At 42.5% G+C, this 26462-nt stretch overlaps 2 protein-coding genes across 3 annotated transcripts; one reads left to right on the top strand and one right to left on the bottom strand.

The window, feature by feature from the left end:
* Positions 1-727: 727 nt before the first annotated feature.
* On the bottom strand, positions 728-9294 carry zc3h12ab (zinc finger CCCH-type containing 12Ab). Its single transcript, XM_079653746.1, has 6 exons — positions 9154-9294; positions 6793-7334; positions 4134-4273; positions 2753-2987; positions 2491-2591; positions 728-2361 (listed from the first exon to the last, which is right to left on the bottom strand). The coding sequence occupies exons 2-6, from the start codon at positions 7308-7310 to the stop codon at positions 1478-1480; spliced, it is 1878 nt and encodes a 625-aa protein (XP_079509872.1). The 5' UTR covers positions 7311-7334; positions 9154-9294; the 3' UTR covers positions 728-1477.
* oscp1a (organic solute carrier partner 1a) lies at positions 9210-25836 on the top strand. Of its 2 annotated transcripts, none has more exons than XM_079653748.1 (10): positions 9210-9314; positions 20460-20614; positions 21210-21377; positions 21559-21639; positions 21734-21837; positions 22859-22987; positions 23080-23134; positions 23476-23621; positions 23702-23762; positions 25562-25836. In XM_079653748.1, exons 2-10 carry the CDS (start codon positions 20462-20464, stop codon positions 25679-25681), a joined length of 1017 nt encoding a protein of 338 aa, XP_079509874.1. In that variant the 5' UTR covers positions 9210-9314; positions 20460-20461; the 3' UTR covers positions 25682-25836. The 2 variants fall into 2 exon arrangements, with proteins under 2 accessions (XP_079509874.1, XP_079509873.1); XM_079653747.1 differs by lacking the exon at positions 9210-9314 and adding an exon at positions 19684-19833.
* Positions 25837-26462: the final 626 nt, after the last annotated feature.

The following is a 26462-nucleotide window of genomic DNA, read 5'->3' as shown; positions in this document are numbered from 1 at the left end:
GTGAAAGAATGCACATTTTAGACACTTCCCAATTGGCTTCACTTTTTAGAACCATAGGTTGCTGTCTGTGTCACATTGCAATCTGGGAAATGTAAGCAAAAGCAATTCAACTAAGTATATATACAATTACTGATAAACCTGCACAAACAAACTTGATGAATTACAAAACCCAAATACTCAAGATTTAATGTACCTAGTATTCTAAAGACACTTGGTCATTGTCTACTATGATGACACCAATACATTTCAAACAATTCATTACCATTTAATCAAATATGTGTTGCTTTTCCTGGTTTTTATCTTCTTTCGTAATAGGATAAAAGATGTTACCCTGGGCTTTATGCTATTTTCCCAATTATCTAAAAGTTAATCTTTTAATGAGGAGATCGTTGTTAATTGCTGCACATAAAACGCTTCTGGTGAAAAAGAAACATATCCAAGTAGTTTTGGCAAAGTTAGAGTCAAAGTTGAAGGTTGTGATGAACAGGTTTTCTTGTGCTGACAAGATATGAGGCCAAAAATAATATATGTGGGAAAATGGAAAATGTGGATAAAGTACAAAAACAAACATAGCAAAAGCAAATAAACAAGAATACTTAGCAGGGAATACTTAGCATCATAAAACCAGTTCTCTGTTTTAAATCTCATTTTCGGTGAGATGAATTTTTAATTATATTAAGAATTGCTCTGAATAATTGACAACACAACCCATTGTTTAATCAACAAGAAGCTTTTACTGAATCAATCAATGTTTATTTATATAGCCCAATATCACAAATGTTACATTTGTCTCGGTGGACTTCACAGTTTGTACAGAATATCAGTATGACAATACGACACACCCTCTGTCCTTAGACCCTCACATCGTACTAGGAAAAAAACCTGAAGGGTGGATCCATCTGAATTATCGCCAACTCTAGTAAAAGCATAACAGGCACAGTGCCAATATGACCCGGAAAGACATAACAGGCATAATACAAGTTTACAGTAATATTGTATCGATTACAAGTGTACACAAATAGAGTACATTCTGAGTTGACGGTAACAGGGTGTTGTTTTAAATCCCATATAATGGCATTAAAATCCACTTCTCCCTTTAAGATTTTTAAATAAAGATACAATTTGTATCAACAGCATACTGCCTCTTATCTTACTTACAATGTAACAGTTTTAAAAAGAAGCTCAAATACAGGACTAGTCCACTTGTGCACAGGTATTTCTTTTAACAAAACATTTTTGTATGTGTTTTGGCCATTTGCACACTGGCCTCTAAGCATTAAAAAGATTGTTTGGTTCCTATGTTAACAAGAGATTGTAGGAAATACCTGTGGACTAATGCCTGGACTAAACCATTGTCTAAAAAAGGCATTCAAGTACGGTTTACAGCAAGGTGGATACCACAATACATAAAAACACAAACTCATGTTTTACTTTTCTGAACATGTGTTCACATCATCGCTGGATCTCGTCTCAGCAACTATTTCTGACTCTGCAGCTTTAGGATCTCCACTACCAGCATCTGTGGATCCATCAGCTGAGGATACATATCCATGGCTGCATCTACCAAGATGACGCTGAAGATAGCAAGCAGCTTCTTTCTCACAACCTCCCTCTCCTGCCCTCCAGGTCTGGACCCCGGAGGAGCCTCCCACTGAGAGCGCTCCCTCGACAGGCGCTGGACCACCTGAGGATGAGCCCCTATTGGGTCGGACCAGTACTGCTGCTGATGGTGGCTGTGGGCTCTGCTGTGCTGGAAGTCTGTCGGCTGACTGTACGCACTCACCGGGTATTCGTTGTAGCTGGGGTACTGATGCATGTAGGGAATGCTGTAATGCTGGTTTTGGTGCTGGAAAGCAGGCGTCGTGCCTCCAGAGGAAGGGCCATGTGAGCAGCAGCTGCAGGGAGGGCTGTACTGCTGTCTCACACTGTGGCTGTTCTGCAGGCTCTCATACACCGTCCCATACTGGTGATCACACACACTCTGAGGAGACTCCATTGGCTGACTGTCTATAGAGCCTAAACCAGAGTCCAGCTGCTCCCAAGAGCCACTCTGCCGCACTGACATGAGGTCAGGAGTCAAGCGTTTCTCCTTTTTAGATGTGGCCTTCTTGCTGGAGCGGTGACTTTTATGATCTTTCTTTAGGGAACCACTCTCGGGTCCCAAAGTCAGTTTCCGTGCCATGTCCTCCACCAGCGAAAGGCTCTGTCCCGGCACAGGACTGGAGCGAGTGGAGGATTGTTTCTGAGCGGTGGACGGGTACTTAGCGTTGACCCGAAGCTCGTCGGCAACAGAGCGGTTGGACTGTTTGGCCCGCTCTGGATGGTGGAATTTACATTTAATCCCATAAGTGCATTTCTTCCCTGAGATAGAATGAAACAGAATATTTAGTAGTGCAGATGATTTTTGTATCTGATACTGAGCTATGGAACAGAAAGTATTTGTGACACCTGCCAAGCAAGACCAGTAATGCGTTGTACAATTGTTCTCACCATAAGGACATAGTTGTTTTTTCTGAGTCTTTGGAAACCTCCGCAAAAAGTTTTCAAGGGTCGGTCCGTAGCGGCCCAGAGGGTCATCAGGAGGCATAAACCTTAGTGAGGGGGAAATCAAAACATTAGTAAACCTAGAATTACTGCCTCTACCAACCAGTTAAGTTTCACTATACATCAAAGTTACAGCCAAAATGTGAACCCTTGACCTCGATATGAAAGCGGACAGGGAACTTAGTGTCTATCAAAAGGCAAAACTCACTTGTTATTAACAAAGGAATACATGAGCAGCCTCTCCTCAATGAAGCGCTTCCACTCAGGCTTCTCTCCCTGAAGGTCTCGGTACATGTCGTTGGACACGATGATGCCGTCAGACTCGTAGCCCAGCTTGACGATAAAACAGTCGTCGTTACAGACCACCCGTTTGCCCGCAACACGTCTCGATGGCGTGAACACCACAATCTTCCTTTTTTCCAGGTCTCGGAGAATGCGCTGATCTGTAAACCAAGCATAACATCACAGTTAAACCTGTAGTGACTGAAAACATCCATCATTTAAAAGACAGCAGTTTGGAGTCCTGTCACTGTCAAACGAAAAGGACAAAAACTGCAGTTCCTCAAATGTTAACTTGATGGTCCATCTCTCCACAGACTCACATTGTATAATGCAAACATACAGCAAAAATAAACATGATAACAATCTGGTACAAAAAAGTAGATTTATCAATTCAACAGACCACTTTCACATTGTCATTTAAAAAGATGGAGTGAAGCCACTTAAAGTCAATCTTTACAGAGCATAAGCTAAATAATAACTACCATATTTCAGGAAACTAAAAATGCATATTAATTTATGTTCTTTCCCAGCAGAGAGATTTGACCTGTTTGAATATTAACAAAGGCCCTACAAGTACATCCTGCAAAATAAAATATTTATCAGCATGAGCAATCTGTATATAAAGCAAACAAGCAGTACGGTGGGTTTCCAGATGTAACCAAAAGCTGTGTGACTCACTGACAGCTCAAATGGTTATCTTTTGCTATCTCAAACCAGTGGAAAAACCCTGCACTTTTATCTTTTGAGATTTTATCTACATTATTTACACATAATGATCATTTACTGGCAAAAGGGAAGAAACCAAACCTACAAAGGGTATTTCCCCATTGTAAGCAGCATAGCTCACTCTGTTGCACAGAGCTCAAATCAAATGGTTTTTAATTCTGCTTTAAAGTCTATTCAAGTCCTCAAATTAGACTGCAACAATAATCCAATCATTATTATTGCTATTTATTTTTCCCAATTACCTCCTCCAAGCGAGAAGTACCTTGGTAGCTGACATATTTTAAATGTGTTTTATTTGAATAAGAGTTTTAATAAAAAGTTTGCAAAGATATAAAACATTAAAAACTGCAAATTCACACTTTTTAGATGCTGCAAAATGTAAATGTTTTACATTTTTGCTTACAGAAAATTAATAATGAGGAGGCCCAACCTCTAATAACAAAAAGAAAAATGATACGTCATAAAAACACCACCACACCTTGGATCCAATTAAACTTGAGGGCGTAATTATGTGTCGGCACGGTGGCAGACGAAGAAGGAAGTAGAAACTTTACAACGGGTATAAATGGGAGTCGTCTGACCTGTGATGGGAACATCTGGCCGAGGCTGCTCCTTCCTCCACGAGGGAACAAACACGGTGACTTCACTGTGACCTCTGTCCATGAAGAAGTCCACAGCCAGCTGGATTCCCAGACAAGAGAACACTTCCTTGTTCCCGTGGCTGAAAGAAGGAACAGGGATGGGAAACATTCACACGTTAACAATTAAACAAATATCCAGCTAGTTCAGAACAAAGGCTGACGTGTATTTTATGATATCACTCTTTGATGTTCAAACTACATCAAAGCTCTTATCAAACCCCCAATATTTGTCGTGTTAATTAAAGACTCGTAAGAGAACTAGGTTACTTTTCTATAACAGGTTGAGTTTCATAATTAAGTCTTAGATATTAAACCAACCTATTTTCTTTATCTATTAACAGTTTGGCCTATAATATGTCTTAAATTGTTTAGAAATATCCAACCCAGGCGCTCAAAGCCCATTGTAATGTCTTCCTACTGTTTGATATGTCGAAGAAGCAAGTTACAGCTAATTTCTTGATTTTTGTTTAGAAAAAAAGATTGAAAGATTGATTTATTATCAATTTACAAATCACCTGATTGTCCTTGGTACAAAGAGAGTTTAAGGTGAATGTTCATTATCATCCCTATATAGTATATAGAACCCTGTATCAGGGAATAGTTCAAATGTATATATGTACACACGTTTACTTTAGGTCTGATGTGAAAACACGACAGTTGACAGTGTCAAATAATAAAGAGAAATAAGAGGGTAAAAAAAGCTTATAGGAGAGCCGATGTGAAATGCTGTTGAGCCTGTTCATGTGGAAATGATGTATTCCTTAACAAGCAATGCTGTCCTTTAAGGAAACAAGAACAAAGTCACATTGTGCTGATTTGCATATTGAGCAGCCTCACGGCAATTCACCTGAACGAGCGTGCCCGGTTTGAAAATGCAAAAATAAGGGTGTGTTTACTCCGAAACAGCAAGAAGACACAGTGTGTGTAACCTGTGTGTGCGTGTGCACTCTCTCACCATTAGTTCCTTAAACTGTGTGTGCAGGTTTAGGTATGAGGAGATGAAAGGAGGAAAAGGTTGTGTGTACCGCTGAGGCAGTTCCCAGAATGACTGGCAATATGAGTCTAACAACTGCAGATAAAAACAGTAGCTGATTGTCTATGACACTGAGGGAATATATGACCCAATGTGTTTCAGAGTGTGTGTGAGGGCCCTTGTGTGCACACATGCCAAACACATGAAAGATAAATGTTAGGAGGCGCCGTAATGTAGATGTTTGTATTGTCCAAGGATGTAATAACAGTCCTTTAACATTCCCTCAGGCCGTGCGTAATGCAAATGCAGAGTCAGCATTAAGCACAAATCAGAACTAATCAGGAACTCCTAAAGTATCATTAGTTTGTATGGCAGTGTTTCCCCTACCATTGTCTTGGAGGGGCGCTGCGCCCCGCCAACGGAGCCCCGCGCCCCTCCTGAAATTCAAGGTGTTTAGAAAAATAAATAATAATTTTCTTTTTTTTAATATATATATATATATATATATATAGCACCAAATAGCAACTAATCTATATCTACTGTCACTTTCCACATTGAACATGTGCTCTTTTATTAAATAAACTAAATGATTTCATTTTAAGTAGTGAGTTTAATGTTTTTGAAACCCCCCCCCCCGCTCAGGCAGCACCCCCCCAAAACAGTAAACCTAGGGGAAACACTGTATGGTATTATCCGTGCCAGTAGCACCATGAGGTTCACTTTGGTGCTTTTGAGTGAGAAAACTGTTGGATGGATTGCCGTGGAATTTGCTACAAACATTCATTTCCCCCTCAGGATGAAATATAACTACTTTTGTGATCCTCTGACTTTTCATCTACCGTCACTATCACGTCAAATTTACTTTGGTTTATGAATAAATATTTGCAGAACTACGTCAGCCTCAGCTGTACTTTTAGTTTGGTGGTTATTAGCAAATGTGAGCATGCTAATGTGCTAAACAAGTATGCTGGTCACATGTTAGCAAGCTTCAAATACTCAGACCTGGGCCGCATCATAGAAGAGGGTTAAATACTTCGGTTACAAAAAAGGGTAAATTACCGACAAACTAAGAAATATTAGTAATTATCATTAAATCATTGTCTCTAACGTTGGTGAAAAAAGCTTTTGCTTGTTGTGAAATGTTGCCATTACCTGGAATTGAGATAATCCAAAAGAAACAGATGGTATTTAAGTTACGTTAATTTAATTTTGTTAGTCTTGGATGAGGTTACTGACTACAGTTTTTATAAGAAATGTAATAGAGATACATTTAAATTCCATTGCCAGCCCTGACGTTAGCACTATGTAGAAAGTGTAGATGTTGTATTACTTCTCCTGTTTCATTCATATTCATATATCAGATGGATGTGAGTCAGTGTTGGGAAGCTCCCCTCGTTTCTTATCAGGCTTATCACCTTACAGTAATAACGGTTTTCTTTAAAAAAAAATAAGGTTAATTGAATTAAACGAGTAAGACCTAATTAATTTTTTTTTTCTTTTTTAATGAACTTTGTTATATCTAAGAAGCTTTAACCGGTGAACTTTGGGATTTTTTCATGGATTAACAAAATAGGTGCTGATTATTTTGTTTATCAGCGGAATAATCCATAATTTCACGGTCCTCACCTCATGGCCACGTTGCTCCCGTCTATAACGATTGGTCTCAGAGCATCGTCCTCTTCGGGGATCTCCTCTCTGCTCTGCGGGGAGGACACTGCGAGGGGGAGCAGCATGGTGGGCCCCGCAGGCTGGGGCTCCCCTCTGGGCACCAGCACAGACATCGTGGTCACCGGCCCCTGCTCGAGCCCCACACCGGCCTCCTGACTCGCCCCGATCTTCACCAGCTCCCCCAGGAGTTTGTTTGTGTCCATATTGGGGCCGAACTTCTGCTGAACGGCCTGAACCTGGGCCGTGGAGTACCCCAGCTTGTGGAAGAAGTCCAGCTGGGCATCCGGATGCTGGGGGCCCGGGGAGGGAGAGGGTCCGCTGTGGAGCATTCTCTCACTGGAGGGACGGGAGGAGTTTGGATCCGGTAGGAGTGAAGGGAAGGTCCATGAAGAAGTGCCGGAGTCTGGGAGGTTCGTAATGTTTGAGATTTTACTCCACGGAGGTCCAGATGTGAAGACAGCAACATCAGCATTCATGTCTTCAACTCGCAAACCTTCCACCTGCACAAAACACATTATAAGACACTGTGCTGATACTTCTACTGCAATACAATTTGTGAAGCTTAAGTGAACTTTTTACTTAACTACCTTGATTTCAAAACTGAAGTTAATTTGCAGGTTCAGATTATTAATACAAAATATAATGAACAAATACCAGATAAAATGTAGAAAAATATATAAAAAATGTGCCCACACTAGACCAGATTTTAACAAGCATTTAACACATTGATGCATCAATAAATATATTTCAGTTATATAGCAAGACAATTGATAAGTGTATTCTGAATTCAGGTCACTTTTATTTTTGGTACTTTAAGTATTATTTGATGCTAATACATAAATAAGGTTCTGAATGTACAATTTTAATTATACATTATTTCTTTTTGTATTAATCGAGTCATTGTTAGGTATTTTTTATGGATCAATAAAAGAAGCCCATAACAGTTTTCCACTCTTCAAATGTGTCCTTTGTCCAATCAGAATCAGAAATACAAAAATGTATCACAATACAATTAAATAACTAAATTCTCACATTTGCAAGGCTAAAAACAGGTTATTTGTTTGATAAATGTCTGAAATGAGTAAAATATGATCAAACTAGCTATAGATAATCGACTTTCAGTCCTGGGAAATATATCTTTGCTTGAGTGTAAACATATTGTCATCCTCCCATCTGACGGAAGTTAAATGCGAAACAAAAGAAGAACTGATAGAGGAAATAAACACAGATTATTATGTCATTCCCTAAGAATCTGAAAATAGAGTAAAACTTATTAAGATATATTTACTTAAGTAATGTACATATGTATATATATTTTGAGGTTATTGTACTTTACATGACGTGTTATTTTTCGGTATTTTGTACTTCTATGTCATTACAATCCAGAGGCAAATAGTAGACCTTTTGCTCCGTTACATGTATTTAACTTTACCGATTTAGTCTAATATTACAACATATAAAAAGGTAATGTTTTTATTATTAAGGTAACAAGACATTAGACTTAAATTATAAATGCACACCGGTCATGTTAAGTAGGCTCAGTTAAAATTAGCTCTACTTTATAAAGTAATCATATACAGTACATTATTCTGAAGAGACCTTCTAGTGAGTAGGCTACTTTGGAAGGCCTACTTTAAGTATATTTGATGCTATCATGTTTTTACTTTTACTTAAAAGAGTGCAGGAAAAATAGAATTTTATTAATAATACTATTAATAATTATCATCTTTATTTCTATAGCACCTGTCATACAAGAATTGCAGTGCTTGACAGTAGTTGACATCTCTTAAAACACTAACAGAAAATGTATATCACATAGAATACAGTTACCAGTAAAAGCAATAAAAACAAACTTAAAATAGCATAGAGCAGACGTATAAAAAATAAATGTAGATTAGAAAGCTATGACGATAAAAGTGTGCATTAAAAGGAGGACAGTGCAAATACAACACAAAATCAGCTGACAGGTGAACATGCATCAGAGTGCATTGAGAAATAGGAGGTAGCTTCCAAAAGGCAAACAATTGTAAAAATATTTTTTAAGTATTCCTTTTTTTTTAAAGACTTCAACCGAGCAGGCTTTCCTGATGTCTAGGTAGTAGGCCTACTTTGTGGCATAGCACTTTTAACAGAGTCATTAGTGAATCTAATAACATCTAGTACAAAAATATATATTTCCACCATTGTTGAATCTTCATTTTAAGTGGTGTGTACTTTATAAACACAGGGCAACAGAGTGTCAAAAAACTTAGTTTGAAAAAGTCGCTGTTTCTGTTTCCGCTTGTTCAAACCTAGCGAAAAGGAGAGACATAAACGTACCTTAAACAACACGAAGGAGCTGTTGAATGAGTATCTCCAATTTCCAGGTGAATAATCTGCTGCTGCTGAGCTAACGTGTCGACGAGGCGGATCTCTGGGGCTGTGAGCCGGCAACAAGGAAGTCGGGTTTTCCCTTCTCTCCACATGAGACCACAGCGCAGGTTGGGGCTAGTCACATGAGCACCAGTAAAACAGATAAACCTGCTGCCTCCGAGCAGAGGTGGGAGAAGTACTCACATCTTGTACTTGAGTAGAAGTACCAGAGTTGTAGTGGAGTAGAATTACAAAGAAGCATTAGATTCAAATACTCAAGTAAGTAGTTAGTTACTTCCCACCGCTGCCTCTGAGGGCAGTTCTCTATCAATTACATATGCATGCATGAGGAAAATTGGGAAACAAAAATTAGGTAAAGCAAGTAAAAGTGCATCACCACAATGTAGAATTATAGCCTGAACTCGGCTGCAAGTACCTACAAGACAGTGTCTTAAAATTACAATGTAAAGTACTACCAAAATGGATATGATTTAGAGGCCTACTTTAGTATGCCTAATTCTAATTCCTTCTAATCTAAATCTGCTAAAGTACCTCACTGTTATCAAATAAATACAGTTGACAAAACTAAAATAATCATGTGTAGCATAAAATGAAAAGTAGTATTAGAATCCAACAGAATCATCGCAGAGTGGCTCTCTTTGAATAATATATATTATTTTAGAAAATATTTATAAGTCAATTAACTCAAGTTACTAAGCACGGCATACTTGTACTTTACTTGAGTATTTCCATTTTATGTTTAGACTTCCCTTCATTTTTAGAGAAAGATATGTGTTTATTTTCCTACATTTAAATGACACTTTCACTTAATTTTTTCATTAAAAAAATGATATCTAAAATGGTCTCCATATTGACCAACATTAAAATACTTTTCCATACATTCGTTATGGATAAGAACAGAATATTATAATAATTATGTGATAATATAACACTGAGGAGCCATTCTGCATTAGGAGTACTTTTACTTTTGATACAAAAGATACATTTAGCTTACAATAAGGGTGCAACACCACCAGCCAAAGGGCTAGTACATGTTCAAATTGTATTCGTTGCTCAAAAGATTAACATTGTTTTCTGAATGGTGAGGGATGATGCAACTCTAAACCCTTGAATATTTGACCAGCATTTGGCAGATAACCGGTGCTAATTCATTTCTACTGAAGTAACAATTTGCATTCAGGACTGTTTTTTTCACAATGGAGTATTTTTTAGATGGATGAAGGATTAGGATCTCTTGTAAATCTGAATACTTTTTTGATCAATAATCATTGTAATTTCTGTCACTGCTGGGTAGCTTAATCTATGAAAAAACGTTACAATGTATTTGTCTGTTTGATACATTTACAATAGGGTCTATAAATAGTTTTGTAGTTTTTTAAACTTAAGGCAAATTCACAAACCACAGTTGATTTACGGTTTTCACCAAAGCGGGACAAGGCCATATTTTTAAAAATTATATACTTCATGCTACAAAAGGGTTTCACATATTTTCAAACCTACAGCATATGTCAAGTGCTTGCTTTAGTTAACTTATAAATCACTCCATTTAAGACATGTTCATGCAGTAGGGAGGACACATTTTTCAAATCTTTGACAAAAGACATGTTGCTAAGATTCAGATCATAATTGTGTTACAGTTAAATAGTGAGAACTTTGTGAAAGATTTCAAACAATATTCTGAATGATTTGAGTACCGAAAGGACTAAATATCTGAGACAAAAATCAACATGGTCAGAAAAATCTTTTTATTCAATGTTTACTCTAGAAGAAAATATTATTTTAACGTAGGGATTTTTTTACTCGATTTACCCTCTATGACAGTTACGCCTTCTCCACTGTGTTTTGGGCTCTATTTTAAGGGGGATAATAGGGATCAAAACTGGATATAATGCATTAGACAGAGGGGTTGGTCGATAAATCCGATGTGGTAGAGGTGTTATGGGCTCTGGTGGAGGTTCTGTTGGCTCTGGTGTTGTGGGCTGTGGTGGAGGTGTTGTGGACTCCGGTGGAGGTGTTGTTGGCTCTGGTGGAGGTGTTGTGGGCTCCGTTGGAGGTATTGTAGGCTCTGGTGGAGGTGTTGTGGGCTCCGGTTCCGGTGGAGGTGTTGTTGGCACTGGTGGAGGTGTTGTTGGCTCTGGTGGAGGTGGTGTAGGTTCTGGTGGAGGTATTGTGGGCTCCGGTGGAGGTGTTGTAGGCTCCGGCGGAGGTGTTGTGGGCTCTGGTGGAGGTGTTGTTGGCTCTGGTGGAGGCGGTGTAGGTTCTGGTGGAGGTGTTGTGGGCTCCGGTGGAGGTTCTGTTGTTGGCTCTGGTGGAGGTGTTGTTGGCTTTGGTGGAGGTTCTGTTGTTGGCTCTGGTGGAGGTGTTGTTGGCTCTGGTGGAGGTGGTGTAGGTTCTGGTGGAGGTGTTGTGGGCTCCGGTGGAGGTGTTGTAGGCTCCGGCGGAGGTGTTGTGGGCTCTGGTGGAGGTGTTGTTGGCTCTGGTGGAGGTGGTGTAGGTTCTGGTGGAGGTGTTGTAGGCTCTGGTGGAGGTGTTGTGGGCTCTGGTGGAGGTGTTGTTGGCTCTGGTGGAGTTGGTGTAGGTTCTGGTGGAGGTGTTGTGGGCTCCGGTGGAGGTGTTGTTGGCTCTGGTGGAGGTGTTGTTGGTTCTGGTGGAGGTGTTGTGGACTCTGGCGGAGGTGTTGTTGGCTTTGGTAAAGGTTCTGTTGTGGGCTCTGGTGGAGGTTCTGTTGTGGGCTCTGGTGGAGATTGTGTGGGCTCTGGTGGAGCTAGTGTTTGCGCTGGTGGAGGTTCTGTTGTGGGCTTTGGTGGAGGTGTTGTGGGCTCTGGTGGAGGGGTTGTTGGCTCTGGTGGAGGTTCTGTTGTGGGCTCTGGTGGAGGTTCTGTTGTGGGCTCTGGTGGAGCTAGTGTTGGCACTGTTGTAGGTTCTGTTGTGGGCTCTGGTGGAGGTGATGTAGGCTCTGCTGGAGGTATTGTGGGCTCCGGTGGAGGTGTTGTTGGCTCCGGTGGTGGTGTTGTTGGCTCTGTTGGATGTGTTGTAGGCTCTGGTGGAGGTGTTGTTGGCTCTGGTGGAGGTGTTGTGGGTTCTGGTGGAGGTGTTGTGGGCTCTGGTGGAGGTGTTGTGGGCTCTGGTGGATGTTCTGTTGTGGGCTCTGGTGGAGGTGTTGTGGGCTCAGTTGGAGGTGGTGTTGGCTCTGGTTGAAGTGTTGTGGGCTCTGGTTGAGCTGTTGTTGGCGCTGGTGGAGGTTCTGTTGTGAGCTCTGGTGGAGGTGTTGTTGGCTCTGGTGGAGGTGTTGTTGTGGGCTCTGGTGGAGGCGTTGTGGGCTCTGGTGGAGGTTCTGTTGTGGGCTCGGATGGAGGTGTTGTTGGCTCTGGTGTAGTGGGCTCCGGTGGAGGTTCTGCTGTGGGCTCCGGTGGAGGTGTTGTGGGCTCAGCTGGAGGTGGAGGTGTTGTTGGCTCTGGGGGAGGTTCTGCTGTGGGCTCTGTTAGAGGTGTTGTGGGCTCCGGTGGAGGTGTTATGGGCTCTAGTGGAGGAGTTGTGAGCTCTGGTGGAGGTGTTGTGGGCTCCAGTGGAGGTGTTGTTGGCTCTGGTGTAGGTGTTGTTGGCTTTGATGGAGGTGGAGGTGTCGTTGGCTCCGGTGGAGGCGTTGTGGGCTCCGGTGGAGGTTCTGTTGTGGGCTCTGGTGGAGGTTCTGTTGTGGGCTCTGGTGGAGGTTCTGTTGTGGGCTCTGGTGGAGGTGTTGTGGGCTCTGGTGGAGGTGTTGTGGGCTCGGGTGGAGGTGTCGTAGGCTCTGATGGAGGTGTAGTGGGCTCCGGTGGAGGTTCTGTTGTGGGCTCTGGTGGAGGCGTTGTGGGCTCTGGTGGAGGTGTTGTGGGCTCTGCTGGAGGTGGAGGTGTTGTTGGCTCTGGGGGAGGATCTGTTGTGGGCTCTGCTGGAGGTAGTGTGGGCTCTGTTAGAGGTGTTGTGGGCTCCGGTGGAGGTGTTGTTGGCTCCGGTGGAGGTGTTGTTGGCTCCGGTGAAGGTGTTGTTGGCTCCGGTGGAGGTGTTGTTGCCTCTGGTGGAGGTGTTGTGGGCTCTGGTTGAGGTGTTGTTGGCTCTGGTGGAGGCGTTGTGGGCTCTGGTGGAGGTTCTGTTGTGGGCTCTGGTAGAGGTGTTGTGGGCTCGGGTGGAGGTGTTGTTGGCTCTGGTGGAGGTGTAGTGGGCTCTGGTGGAGGTTCTGTTGTGGGCTCGGATGGAGGTGTTGTTGGCTCTGGTGTTGTGGGCTCCGGTGGAGGTTCTGCTGTGGGCTCCGGTGGAGGTGTTGTGGGCTCAGCTGGAGGTGGAGGTGTTGTTGGCTCTGGGGGAGGTTCTGCTGTGGGCTCTGTTAGAGGTGTTGTGGGCTCCGGTGGAGGTGTTATGGGCTCTAGTGGAGGAGTTGTGAGCTCTGGTGGAGGTGTTGTTGGCTTTGATGGAGGTGGAGGTGTCGTTGGCTCCGGTGGAGGCGTTGTGGGCTCCGGTGGAGGTTCTGTTGTGGGCTCTGGTGGAGGTTCTGTTGTGGGCTCTGGTGGAGGTTCTGTTGTGGGCTCTGGTGGAGGTGTTGTGGGCTCGGGTGGAGGTGTCGTTGGCTCTGATGGAGGTGTAGTGGGCTCCGGTGGAGGTTCTGTTGTGGGCTCTGGTGGAGGCGTTGTGGGCTCTGGTGGAGGTGTTGTGGGCTCTGCTGGAGGTGGAGGTGTTGTTGGCTCTGGGGGAGGATCTGTTGTGGGCTCTGCTGGAGGTGTTGTTGGCTCCGGTGGAGGTGTTGTTGGCTCCGGTGGAGGTGTTGTTGCCTCTGGTGGAGGTGTTGTGGGCTCTGGTTGAGGTGTTGTTGGCTCTGGTGGAGGTGCTGTAGGTTCTGGTGGAGTTGTTGTTGGCTCCGGTGGAGGTGTTGTTGGCTCTGATGGAGGTTCTGTTGTGGGCTCTGGTTGATGTTCTGTTGTGGGTTCTGGTGGAGGTTCTGTTGTGGGCTCTGGTGGAGGCATTGTGGGCTCCGGTGGAGGTTCTGCTGTGGGCTCTGTTAGAGGTGTTGTGGGCTCCGGTGGAGGTGTTGTGGGCTCTAGTGGAGGAGTTGTGAGCTCTGGTGGAGGTGTTGTTGGCTCTGGTGTAGTGGGCTCCGGTGGAGGTTCTGCTGTGGGCTGTGGTGGAGGTGTTGTTGGCTCTGGGGGAGGTTCTGTTGTGGGCTCTGCTGGAGGTAGTGTGGGCTCTGTTAGAGATGTTGTGGGCTCCAATGGAGGTGTTGTTGGCTTTGGTGGAGGTGTTGTGGGCTCCGATGGAGGTGTTGTTGGCTCTGGTGGAGGTGTTGTTGGCTTTGGTGGAGGAGTTGTGAGCTCTGGTGGAGGTGTTGTGGGCTCCAGTGGTGGAGATGGAGGTGTTGTGGGCTCCGATGGAGGTGTTGTGGGCTCTAGTGGAGGAGTTGTGAGCTCTGGTGGAGGTGTTGTGGGCTCCGGTGGTGGAGGTTGAGGTGTTGTTGGCTCCGGTGGAGGTGTTGTTGGCTCTCGTGGAGTTGTTGTTTGCTCCGGTGGAGGTTCTGTTGTGGGTTCTGCTGGAGGTAGTGTGGGCTCTGTTAGAGGTGTTGTGGGCTCCGATGGAGGTGTTGTGGGCTCGGGTGGAGATGTTGTTTGCTCTGGTGTAGTGGGCTCCGGTGGAGATTCTGCTGTGGGCTCCGGTGGAGGTGTTGTGGGCTCTGGTGGAGGTGTTGTTGGCTCTGGGGGAGGTTCTGTTGTGGGCTCTGCTGGAGGTAGTGTGGACTCTGTTAGAGATGTTGTGGGCTCCGACGGAGGTGTTGTTGGCTTTGGTGGAGGTGTTGTGGGCTCCGATGGAGGTGTTGTTGGCTCTGGTGGAGGTGTTGTTGGCTTTGGTGGAGGTGTTGTGGGCTCCGATGGAGGTGTTGTGGGCTCTAATGGAGGAGTTGTGGGCTCTGGTGGAGGTGTTGTTGGCTCCGTTGGAGGTGTTGTTAGCTCTGGTGGAGGTGTTGTGGGCTCCGATGGAGGTGTTGTGGGCTCTAGTGGAGGAGTTGTGGGCTCTGGTGGAGGTGTTGTTGGCTCCGTTGGAGGTGTTGTTGGCTTTGGTGGAGGTGTTGTGGGCTCCGATGGAGGTGTTGTGGGCTCTAGTGGAGGAGTTGTGGGCTCTGGTGGAGGTGTTGTTGGCTCCGTTGGAGGTGTTGTGGGCTCCGGTGGAGGTGTTTTAGGCTCTGGTGGAGGTGTTGTGGGCTCTAGTGGAGGTGTTGTGGGCTCCAAAGGAGATGTTGTATGCTCTGGTGGAGGTGTTGTTGGCTCTGATGGAGGTTCTGTTGTGGGCTCTGGTTGAGGTTCTGTTGTGGGCTCTGGTGGAGGTTCTGTTGTGGGCTCTGGTGGAGGCATTGTGGGCTCCGGTGGAGGTTCTGCTGTGGGCTCTGTTAGTGGTGTTGTGGGCTCCGGTGGAGGTGTTGTGGGCTCTAGTGGAGGAGTTGTGAGCTCTGGTGGAGGTGTTGTTGGCTCCGGTGGAGTTTCTGTTGTGGGCTCTGGTGGAGATTTTGTGGGCTCGGGTGGAGATGTTGTTGGCTCTGGTGTAGTGGGCTCCGGTGGAGGTGTTGTTGGCTCTGGGGGAGGTTCTGTTGTGGGCTCTGCTGGAGGTAGTGTGGGCTCTGTTAGAGATGTTGTGGGCTCCGATGGAGGTGTTGTTGGCTTTGGTGGAGGTGTTGTGGGCTCCAATGGAGGTGTTGTTGGCTCTGGTGGAGGTGTTGTTGGCTTTGGTGGAGGAATTGTGAGCTCTGGTGGAGGTGTTGTGGGCTCCGGTGGTGGAGGTGGAGGTGTTGTGGGCTCCGATGGAGGTGTTGTGGGCTCCAGTGGAGGAGTTGTGAGCTCTGGTGGAGGTGTTGTGGGCTCCGGTGGTGGAGGTGGAGGTGTTGTTGGCTCCGGTGGAGGTGTTGTTGGCTCTGGTGGAGTTGTTGTTGGCTCCGGTGGAGGTTCTGTTGTGGGCTCTGCTGGAGGTAGTGTGGGCTCTGTTAGAGGTGTTGTGGCCTCCGATGGAGGTGTTGTGGGCTCGGGTGGAGATGTTGTTGGCTCTGGTGTAGTGGGCTCCGGTGGAGGTTGTGCTGTGGGCTCCGGTGGAGGTGTTGTGGGCTCTGGTGGAGGTGTTGTTGGCTCTGGGGGAGGTTCTGTTGTGGGCTCTGCTGGAGGTGTTGTGGGCTCTGGTGGAGGTGTTGTGGGCTCCGACGGAGGTGTTGTATGCTCAGGTGGAGGTGTTGTGGGCTCCGACGGAGGTGTTGTTGGCTCTGGTGGAGGTGTTGTGGGCTCTGGTGGAGGTGTTGTTGGCTCTGTGGGAGGTTCTGTTGTGGGCTCTGCTGGAGGTGTTGTGGGCTCTGGTGGAGGTGTTGTGGGCTCCGACGGAGGTGTTGTATGCTCAGGTGGAGGTGTTGTGGGCTCCGACGGAGGTGTTGTTGGCTCTGGTGGAGGTGTTGTGGGCTCCGGTGGAGGTGTTTTAGGCTCTGGTGGAGGTGTTGTGGGCTCCAATGGAGGTGTTGTATGCTCAGGTGGAGGTGTTGTGGGCTCCGGTGGAGGTGGAGGTGTTGTTGGCTCCGGTGGAGGTGTTGTTGGCTCTGGTGGAGGTGTTGTGGGCTCTGGTGGAGGTGTTTTTGGCTCTGGTGGAGGTGTCGTTGGCTCTGGTGGAGGTGTTGTGGGCTCTGGTGGAGGTGTTGTGGGCTCTGGTGGAGGTGTCGTTGGCTCTGGTGGAGGTGTTGTGGGCTCTGGTGGAGGTATTTTTGGCTCTGGTGGAGGTGTCGTTGGCTCTGGTGGAGGTGTTGTGGGCTCTGGTGGAGGTATTTTTGGCTCTGGTGGAGGTTTTTTTGGCTCCGGTGAAGGTGTTGTTGGCTCTGGCGGAGGTGTTGTGGGCTCCGGTGGAGGTGTTGTGGGCTCTGGTGGAGGTGTCGTTGGCTCCGGTGGAGGTGTTGTGGGCTCTGGTTGAGGTGTTGTTTTAGAGGAAACCGTAATATGACCGGATGTTAAAGATTGGGTTGTAGGTTCTGTATCAAAAGATGGAAAAAAAAGGTCTTCATCTTCAGTTGTTGTCTCTATGTCCATTTTAATTGGTGGCTCGATGGTCATTTGAGGTCTCTCTCCCCCATATCCTCCTTTTGCACCTTGACCACAATTGCAAGGACTCAGCTGAGTGATGTGTCTAATCAGATCGGCACTCGGGAAGTCCATGCTGATGACACCTAAGCAGCCCCGGTTAGAGGAGGTTCTATTATGTTCCACAACAAGGTCATAAAGCTGCATGTTAATGTCTTTAGCCAATGTTTTAGGAATTGCCCACCCTTTTGCCTTACGGTTTGTCTTTACAATAACACCGCGACACATGTATGCCTTTTGGTACTCTATTTGAGCTTCAACATTCTTTAGCTTTTTATGTTCAAAGAACTTTGATTTGTAGGTTACTGTTCCATCATTAAATGTTTTACTCTGGAGAAAAATAATCCTGCCCCTTGCCTCTTTCATATTTGGTACGTTCCATGTAGTCAATATATTATTTCGGAAGTTTTCAATCAATTTCTTCAAGAGTTCGTCAACTTTTGATTTGTAAAAGAAAGAATGATGGAGACTCACTTTCAACAGCACAGTCTCACTACTGTGGTCTGATAAGAAATTGATGATCTCGGTTAGAACTTCATCAAATCGAATGTCTTTCCAAAACATCATGTTTCCATCCAGAATATAAATGTTGTCTTTATCCCGCAGCCTAGTCTCAGCATGCAAACCAAAATATCGTATTCCTACATTAAGTTGGTCTTTCAAGGTCCAAACTTGACATTTATATGTTCCATATCGTGACAAGCTTTTGTGTGTTCCAGGAATTGAGATAGCAGAGACTGGAGTCTCGTCAGGAATAGACTTCATCCAGTCCAGGTTATGAAATTGTGAATCCAGGGTTTCTTTATCATTGAAACCTTTCCCTGAACAGGCGGTTATTCTGATGGGGGGAAGACACGATTATGATAGTGTAAATATTTCAATAGCAGAAGAAAGTTGAACTAGTTGTTTAACAACAGGCAAATAAAAACGGTCTACACAGGACATTTTTTATCAATTATAGGTCCTACTTACATTAAGAGAAGCCAGATGTAAAGATGGATCTCCATGATCGGTTTCTTGACTAATCGATTTTCCCTTGAGCTTGATCAGGATTTGTTTAGCTTTATTTCCCAGATGTTGTTTAGCTTTCTTTCCAAGACATATTTTCCCCGATTGTCAATATGCAAAATGTTTCACAAGAAAAGCTTCCACCCGTGGAGATGACTGTGGCAAACTCAACTGTTTGAGTGTGAGTGAGCTGCTGTAACAGTGAGCATAACGATCAAATATTATTTTGCATGTTTCTACTCCCTAATCTTTTATTTGAATGGGAGGGAGAGAGAAAGAAAGACACAAAGACTAAGGGCTACATTACAATTGTGAACAGATTATATCTTAACAGTTCAGTTAGTAAAATGAGACTTCAGGAACAAGTCAATTTAGCTATAGTATATCCTTTATACACTGCATGTACTTTACATGTACAATTCATTAATGACCTAAACTTTTTTCTAAAAAGGATTTTAGAAATGTACTTGTATCGGAACAAATATAGGTATACAATACCACCCTTGTTGACATACATTTGTATAGTTTTTGTAAAGGACTGTTTATTTACACTTAGTTTGAATAAATCTATACGCAATTGTATCAGAAAAGTACATATTCCATTTCTTGCTGAGGTTGAGAGGAGAGTTTCGAAGTTTGAAGCTCCAGAGAGCAAGACTGCAAGAATAGGGAAAGATGTAGCCTTACTTTTTACATAGGGAAGAAAAGTGTACCAGTAACTGTAAAGCTCACTAATTAGAGAAGTTATATCTTCTTTGCTTAAGCTTAAAGGTTAAAGGGGGTTACGCACAGGACTTTTCTCTGAGTGGGCGCAGTGACTTCCTGAAACCTTGTCATCAATTGAGGTTGCCATAAAGCACCAAAGATTCAAGTCTATGCTAAGCTAAGCCTCGCATTTACTTCTAAAAAATGTCATAGGACATACTTTGTACTTGTACTGTTGATGTTACCACATTCATTTGGCCATGAAGTGTAATAAGGCGATTTAACTTTTATGTTTGCATCATACCATCAACACGCCTATAGCACAATGTTGTACTAAACAAAAATGTAAAATATACCCAGTAATTTCCCTTCTTTGGTTGGTTTTTCCTGTGCTGGCACGTCACCCTTATCCTGGCCAATAAGCTTGTGTCTGGCTTCTGCTGATCCTCTTCCTCACCACCTGTTGCATCTTAATGCGACAGTTTATCTGCAGAAGCACGATCAGATAAGACTTGACATGGACACTTTGTTAGTAGTGGCGATTCACAACAGGAAGATAGCTCAGATAATGCCTTTTAAATGACAGGAGTGCTTTAGATCTGAGAAGGGCTAAACTGCTTCCAACACCCACTTGTGCACCAGCTTTTGACTACGAGTGAATCCCTTGTTTGCCATTGCAGGATGTCTATGAGAACTCTCCCCCTGGTTTTCATTAATCTTGGTGGGGAAATGCTTTACATACTGGACCAACGCCTACAAGCTCTCAACACGTCCGAGGACAATTCAGAGAAAGGTAGAGGTAGCTAGAGAAATGACAGGCTTGGGAGGTGCGTGTGTTTAGCTCCCAGTCACCCCTCCTCCTGACAAGCTGTATTGCTGATGCTTGAAAACTAACCATGTGCAGCATTTGCTTTACATGCACTGACAATCTCAAATGACAAGTGTTTTCTTTCGTTTGTTACTCGGATGCAGGAGTGTGGTCAGAAAATGACAGAAAAAGAGGTATTCATGCAATACATGATAGTCAGCTCCTTGTGCCCCTGTAGCATTAGTGAAAAGGTATTGAGACCTTTTACTTAGGATAAGTAAAATTAGTAATACCGAGGTGTAGATATACTCGGTTACAAGTAGAATATACTGACTAAAGAAAAATGAATAATTTGGCAGAGTTGTGTAATTATATAGCCTAGCATAAAGCCTTATCTTATCTTGTTTACTAATTGCACAGCCGTTGTAGTATTATAAGGATAAACACAACAACAAAAAAGAGGTTAAACAACTTGAAAGTATTTGTATCTTGCCACTTAGGAAACTTGGTGTCGGGCCATGTCTCAGCACAGGGTTCTATTGTCTAATAAGTCTTCAATGGGCATAAAATAACAATAATTAACCACCTTTCTGTTTCTGTGTCACTCACAGTTATGAATGGAATTGTGGGAGCCATGTTTAGTAAAGACTTTATGGATGAACTTCTCAAACCTCAGCAGCTGTATTCCCACCGAACCCTGAAAACAGTGCTAACTCGGATAGCACACGCCTCCATCATGAGGCTGAACCCGGCCAGCATGGACAGGGTATTTACAAGATTAAAGGAATTTATTACATGAGGTCACTTTAATGATTTTATTTCATAACATTACATTTCAAACATTGTTATTTAAAAGTTGTGCTTAACTACTGTTGGCAGTTTACTTCTGTCATCATTGGCCAAAAGTTCCATAACAACCTGTCAGCATATGTTATTCAATGGTAACCAGGTCAGGCAATTTCGAAAAAAGGAAAAAAAGAGGTTACAAACATATTCAAGGCATTTGAGAAATATTGCCTACCCCAGCTTTAACAATGTTTTTATACATCATATTGTATACATCATATCATATTAAAGACAAGAATCTTGCAATACATGATCAATAATTGTAAAGAACAGTATAATCAAGGGTTATGACTGGCCACGCAAGGGCTGCCCAACACTGGCCTACTGTTGTTTTATATTTTCAGAATTTTATCAGGTCAAATACTGAGGGTTTAATTAATGATTTAAGTCCTCTAAAGGTGTCAACAAGGTCAAAATAAGTTGTCAAAAATTGCCAGTATTAAAGCCAGTTTGGTTTGATCGCAGTGGTGGCATGTCCCTAAAGTTTATACCTTCTTTCTTTTTCCCTCTTGTAGCTTTACGAGCTGATGGTCATGGCGTTCAAATATCAAATCTTCCTTTGTCCAAGGCCTAAAGACCTGCTGCTCATCACTTACAATCACATAGATACCATCAGGGAACTTGTAAAAGACACTCCTGTGGTTGTGAACCAAGTGGGCGAGACACACAGGAAGATCATCGAGGTATGTTGAGAGCTGTTGTGTAAATCAACCTTAAACTATCATATTGACTGTTTTATGCTGCATGTTACAGTATGTGCAAGTGTTTGTACATGCATGTGCATACTGTCTGGATTCCAGCTGTCAGTTTTTAATAGAGTTGCATCCTTTCTGGCCTGTTTTTCTTTATGTACGTATACTGTAGGTATACTCATCTTTACCCGAAGGTGAATTCCAGCTTCTCAGACAAACGCTGCTCATATTTTTTCAAGACATGCATGTTCGAGTAAGTCCTCTGCTTTACATGTCAGTCAATGCAGTGCAGTCAGTACATGTCAAATAAAATATAGCCTGGTTTTAATGTGGTTTTTTCTTCTTAGGTGTCACTTTTCCTCAAAATTCAAGTCCAAAATCCCAACGGACGTTTTGCCCTGTCAACATCAGGCCCAGTGCCTCATGGGATAGATGTCCCAGGGCTCATTAGGTAGGCCGCTAACGAACATTGTGTTTTCTGATTTTAAAAGTCTGTTGAACTATCTTTTACATACTAAATCTGATATCAACCATGCCTTCTCTTTTTAAAATGTATGTATTTTATGCATGGTCCTTACAATAATATGAAAATGTTGACACAGCGCTGCCATATAACTTTAAATTATCCTGTACCCCTTCTTTTTTTTAATCTTGCATATATTATCATTAAAATACTACAGTCTGAAATATACTGAACAATATTAAACTAATGAATATTAAGTTATCTCTCCTGTCACCTTTTTTTTAAAATTGTTTCTATCAAGATGTTATGACGCCTTATGTAGGTAAATTGCGAGGAAATGTGTGGCAGACATTCAATTTCCCCAGAGGATGATTCCCAATGAATACGGGAATCCTCTGACTTGTGGTTGTGTTCTAGATGGTAACATGTTGTAAAACGTTCTGCACTTAACTGCATGTCACTACTCATATAAGACATTTCAAACCGTAAGCTTATAAAATGGACAGAATTGTTCTACAAATTGTTTCAGCTTCTCAGAAAAAGCAATACAATTATCCCTAAAGTTAAGATTGTCCTTTTAAAACACAGTTAACAATGTCAGATTCGTCACTTAGAAGTATGATACTTTAATTTCTAATTAATCAATTATTTGTTTGTTTAAAATGACAAACCTATAAGAAGAGCTAGTAACGAGGCAAGAAAAGGGAATCAATTTGCTTACTAACATGTTTTCACACAGGGTAACTGGTTCGTAAAGACCATTTTTTACTGTTTCAGAACAAAATATTAAATACTTTTACACACCAAGCCTATTTTCTAATCTGGTGGTTGGGTATCATTTTCACACAGCCAATCACCTCCATTGGTGGCACCACATGTAGCCGTTTGTATGATGGAAGTCTCAAGGCTCCTCTGACAAGCTGAAATGTCTTAACTTGAAAATGTCCTCTGACAGCTTAAAAGTAATATCTCAATATTCCACGGTTTCATCATCTGCTTCCTGTTACAGGACGTTTGACGGAAAGGGCAGAGAAGTGAGACGGAGTGAGTTCCCCTCAGGAGGAAGTTACAGCAGCTCTGTGAGAGAGGGGTGCTTTGAACTGCATGGAGACAGAGTCATCAGACTGGGCACGGACATGTATGATATGTACACCACATGTACTAATGATGACATGAAAATAACGTACAAGTGGTTTGAACATGACGCTCCCTTGTGTTACATGAAAATAGGTACACTGTGAACCATCCAGAGGAGACACACACATCGAAGGATACCTTTGTCAAGGTAATAAGAGGAGTGTTAAAGATCAGAAGCTACAAGCATTTCTTTTTGGGAGGTCACAAGCTTGAATGAAGAGTAGAAAACTCCAAATAGTGTTATTTTCTCCTAAACGTTTCATATTGATTTCTTATTATACATGTTGTAAGCTCTAAATCTAGCAGAGAAAACAGATCGTTCTTGTCATCTTGCAAATATTAATAGACACTGCAGAAAGCACTCAAAGGTCGCTGCGTGATTCCCCAATCATTTTGCATCGAATATTGTATCCTGCAGGCTTAAGACCCTCTTTCTGTTCATGTATAACCTCCCTGTGCACCCCCCTCCCCTCCCCCATCCTTCTGCAGACGGACATCACACCTAACCTGCTGGCCAAAGAGGAGTTGAACCTGCTGGCTCGCCTGATGGGCAGCATGCAGGCCGAGAAAGAGCCCAAAGCTGAAACTGGCTTTTGGATAAACCTGTTTACCACAGACCAAGAGGAGGAGGAGGCGTGAGTGCTTTTCTTATCTTATACTCAGCTATTCAATTAACATTAACTGTTTCAAATATGACTCTGATGTTGTTTAACAGGGGAGCTTCAGGCCTAGCGGAGGAGCCCTTGTTTGAAGTGATACATATTCAAGCGATGCAGGTAAGGTGATGTCATAGTCAGCAATGTGAACAAACCAGCTTTAAGTTATAACACGTTACTTTAAATCATCTAAACATACATACAGGGCAGGGGTGGGGAACCTTTTTCCTCTCAAGGGCCATTTACATTTTTCCAACATCCTCCGAGGGCCGTACAAATGATTGACCTCTGCTTAAAAATACTAAAATCACAGCCCATTTGGCCTTTCTTTCATGCTGTGCAGAGAAAAAGCAACCTCTTAATCCAGATATCTTACCATGACTCGTGCATGGTTGTGTGTGGACACAAGATGTGTGCAAATGTATTTAGTTTCCTATCCATGTGAACATGATTTAAGTGTGGGGGGGGGACCTAACCTCCTCTAGGGGGGTCCGGGGGGCATGCTCCCCCGGGAAGATTTGTTTTTGAATGTTGAAGTTAAAAGCATCAATCTGGTGCACTTTGAGAGCAAAATTAGGAGATCTATGGATACATCTCTCAACATCCATATGAAACAGAACTGTAAGCAGATTTTCTTTTTCTTTATGGATATTTTACAAATCACTCCCCTTTTAAACTGTATTCTTGTTTATTAATAACAACTTGTTTTTACTGTCATATAGTATTTTATACCTGTTTACTTTATTCTCTTATTTTTTATAATGATCATATAAAGATGTGCCTTTACCTCACTGGTTGTAGAAAAAGCTTCTTATATTCGTTAGCATAGCTAGCTAACCAGATGCTAATAACAACAAAGTTATTGACTGTATGATCAGTATGACAGATGAACAGATCGCCACTGGGCTTTCAACTAAAGACACAGCCACGCAAAAACTGCGGCATTTGTACGGCTCCTTATGGGTTCTGCAATTTTTGGAAGTGCCGGAGCGACCTTCTTGTGCTCTCTTGTCAGAACTGCACCCCTGTCAGACCAGACATATACCACGTGATGACACGTTAGGCTTGTGTTGTGTTCATAGACCTTGACCTTGGCCAGGAAATACAGGCACTCGCTTGTTTAATTTGTTTGCGTTTTTTTATTCTTTTTTGCGTGTGTTTATAAATTACCTCGAGGGCCGTACCAAATGGTCTCGCGGGCCGTACATGGTCCGGGGGCCGGAGGTTCCCCTCCCTTGCACTGGGGGAATACCTTATCAGGCAGATGCTTATTGTAATGAATGTGAGAAAAGACAGAAGCAACTACAGATCAATAGAAAAAGTAATACAATGTACTACTGTATATTGAGGTTAGGTCTTTTTATTTTATTTTAAGCCATCATTTAAACTTTATAAGAGAAATTAATGATAAAATGAGAAGGCAAATTCAGCAAGGTATAGGAAATGTAAACAGCGTACGCCAGTGTTGTTGTTTGCATTTGTGTTAAAGATAATATCGTGTAGCACAGAATAATGTAGTATGGGATGGAGGATATTTTATACATTAAAATAAATAAATATACCATTATGTAATAAAAAGTTTATAGCATAGGCATAGTATAAAATGTAATAAATATAATTTATATAAATATATTCCATATTATTATGAGATTAACATTATAACAAGGTTTTCTTTTCAAATTATTAAAATAATGTATCCATTATGAAGAAGTGTCATTCTTTTACAGAATAATATATATTTTTTAAATAATTATTTAATAATATAATTTTTCCTCAATAATAAATTAATTACATGATATGAATGTCCATGTTTCCTGTAGAGACTGTAGCTAACCAATTAATAACATCTTCTTAAACGACATCATTGGTTAATTATATATTTGTAAAGGATTGACCTGTTGATGGATTGTTTGTTTCAGGATGAACAGGTAACGACTGAGCTTGCTAGAATCGCCGGACAGTTTGCAGAAGAAGAGCCGCCTGGAAATCTGAGCAGCAGCAAAGGAGACGACCTGCTGGCCATGATGGACGACCTCTGACCTTGATGTGTAGTTTCAACAAGATTCATTTTAACTCTACTTCCCGACTTATCTAGACATGTTTGTTTAACACTGAAGTAGATTAGAGAGTAATAATATATCAAATGATTAGGTAGCATCTGATAAAACGTACTTATATTTAACTTTATTTCAATAACAAGCACAAAATATGTTCCATTGTAAAATATATTTTCTTTATAATAATTATGTTTTCAATAAAGCATTTATTGAATATTGTTTGTTGGTTTTCTGTTATTTAACACAATGTCAGAATATAAATTAGTCATTGATGAGACGATTATAGATTGTAAATGTTTTAATAAAACTGCCTTGGGATCTGTAGATTGAGGTGAATATGGTTGTTACATAAAGTGTCCGAAAGGATGTCATATATGTGTGTGTAGATAGAAATAAGAGACTACAACAAGAAGTCTAACCACGAGGAGTACAAATTGGAGGACACATTTATTATTGTATAATCCCTTCTATTTATTTATTAGAAATGATGTGTTTTTCATCAACAAAGCATCTTTATTGACGTTTCCCCTGATTGTGTTCCTTCATTATTCATTTTTATAGTTTACTCAATGCTGTATAATCCTGTCTTTTATGTTCTGCAAACTCTGTTTTATGTGACAACTATTTTGGCATTCTTAATTTGTTTGAATAGATGTATTTAAATATATCGGGGAGTATTATCAATATACAATGATATAACGTGTTTACAGAGTCATATAGTTACAGTTTGGTTTACGGTTCTGGAGCAGAGGTTTGATTTAAA

Source organism: Notothenia rossii (genome assembly GCF_949606895.1).
Source record: "Notothenia rossii genome assembly, chromosome: 10".
NCBI lineage: Eukaryota > Metazoa > Chordata > Actinopteri > Perciformes > Nototheniidae > Notothenia > Notothenia rossii.
This window is presented reverse-complemented; position numbering and strand designations above follow the sequence as displayed.

Bases quoted from the DNA above. Each gene is read 5' to 3' on its own strand.
- oscp1a (XM_079653747.1), top strand. From the start codon at position 19,722: ATGTCTATGAGAACTCTCCCCCTGGTTTTCATTAATCTTGGTGGGGAA. The intron at 22,988-23,079 runs GTATGATATGTA...ACATGAAAATAG, and splicing joins ATCAGACTGGGCACGGACAT to GTACACTGTGAACCATCCAG. The intron at 23,622-23,701 runs GTGAGTGCTTTT...GTTGTTTAACAG, and splicing joins GACCAAGAGGAGGAGGAGGC to GGGAGCTTCAGGCCTAGCGG.
- zc3h12ab (XM_079653746.1), bottom strand. From the start codon at position 7,310: ATGAATGCTGATGTTGCTGTCTTCACATCTGGACCTCCGTGGAGTAAA. The intron at 4,274-6,792 runs GTGAGGACCGTG...TCCTTCTTTCAG, and splicing joins GGGAGCAACGTGGCCATGAG to CCACGGGAACAAGGAAGTGT. The intron at 2,362-2,490 runs GTGAGAACAATT...ATTCTATCTCAG, and splicing joins AAAACAACTATGTCCTTATG to GGAAGAAATGCACTTATGGG.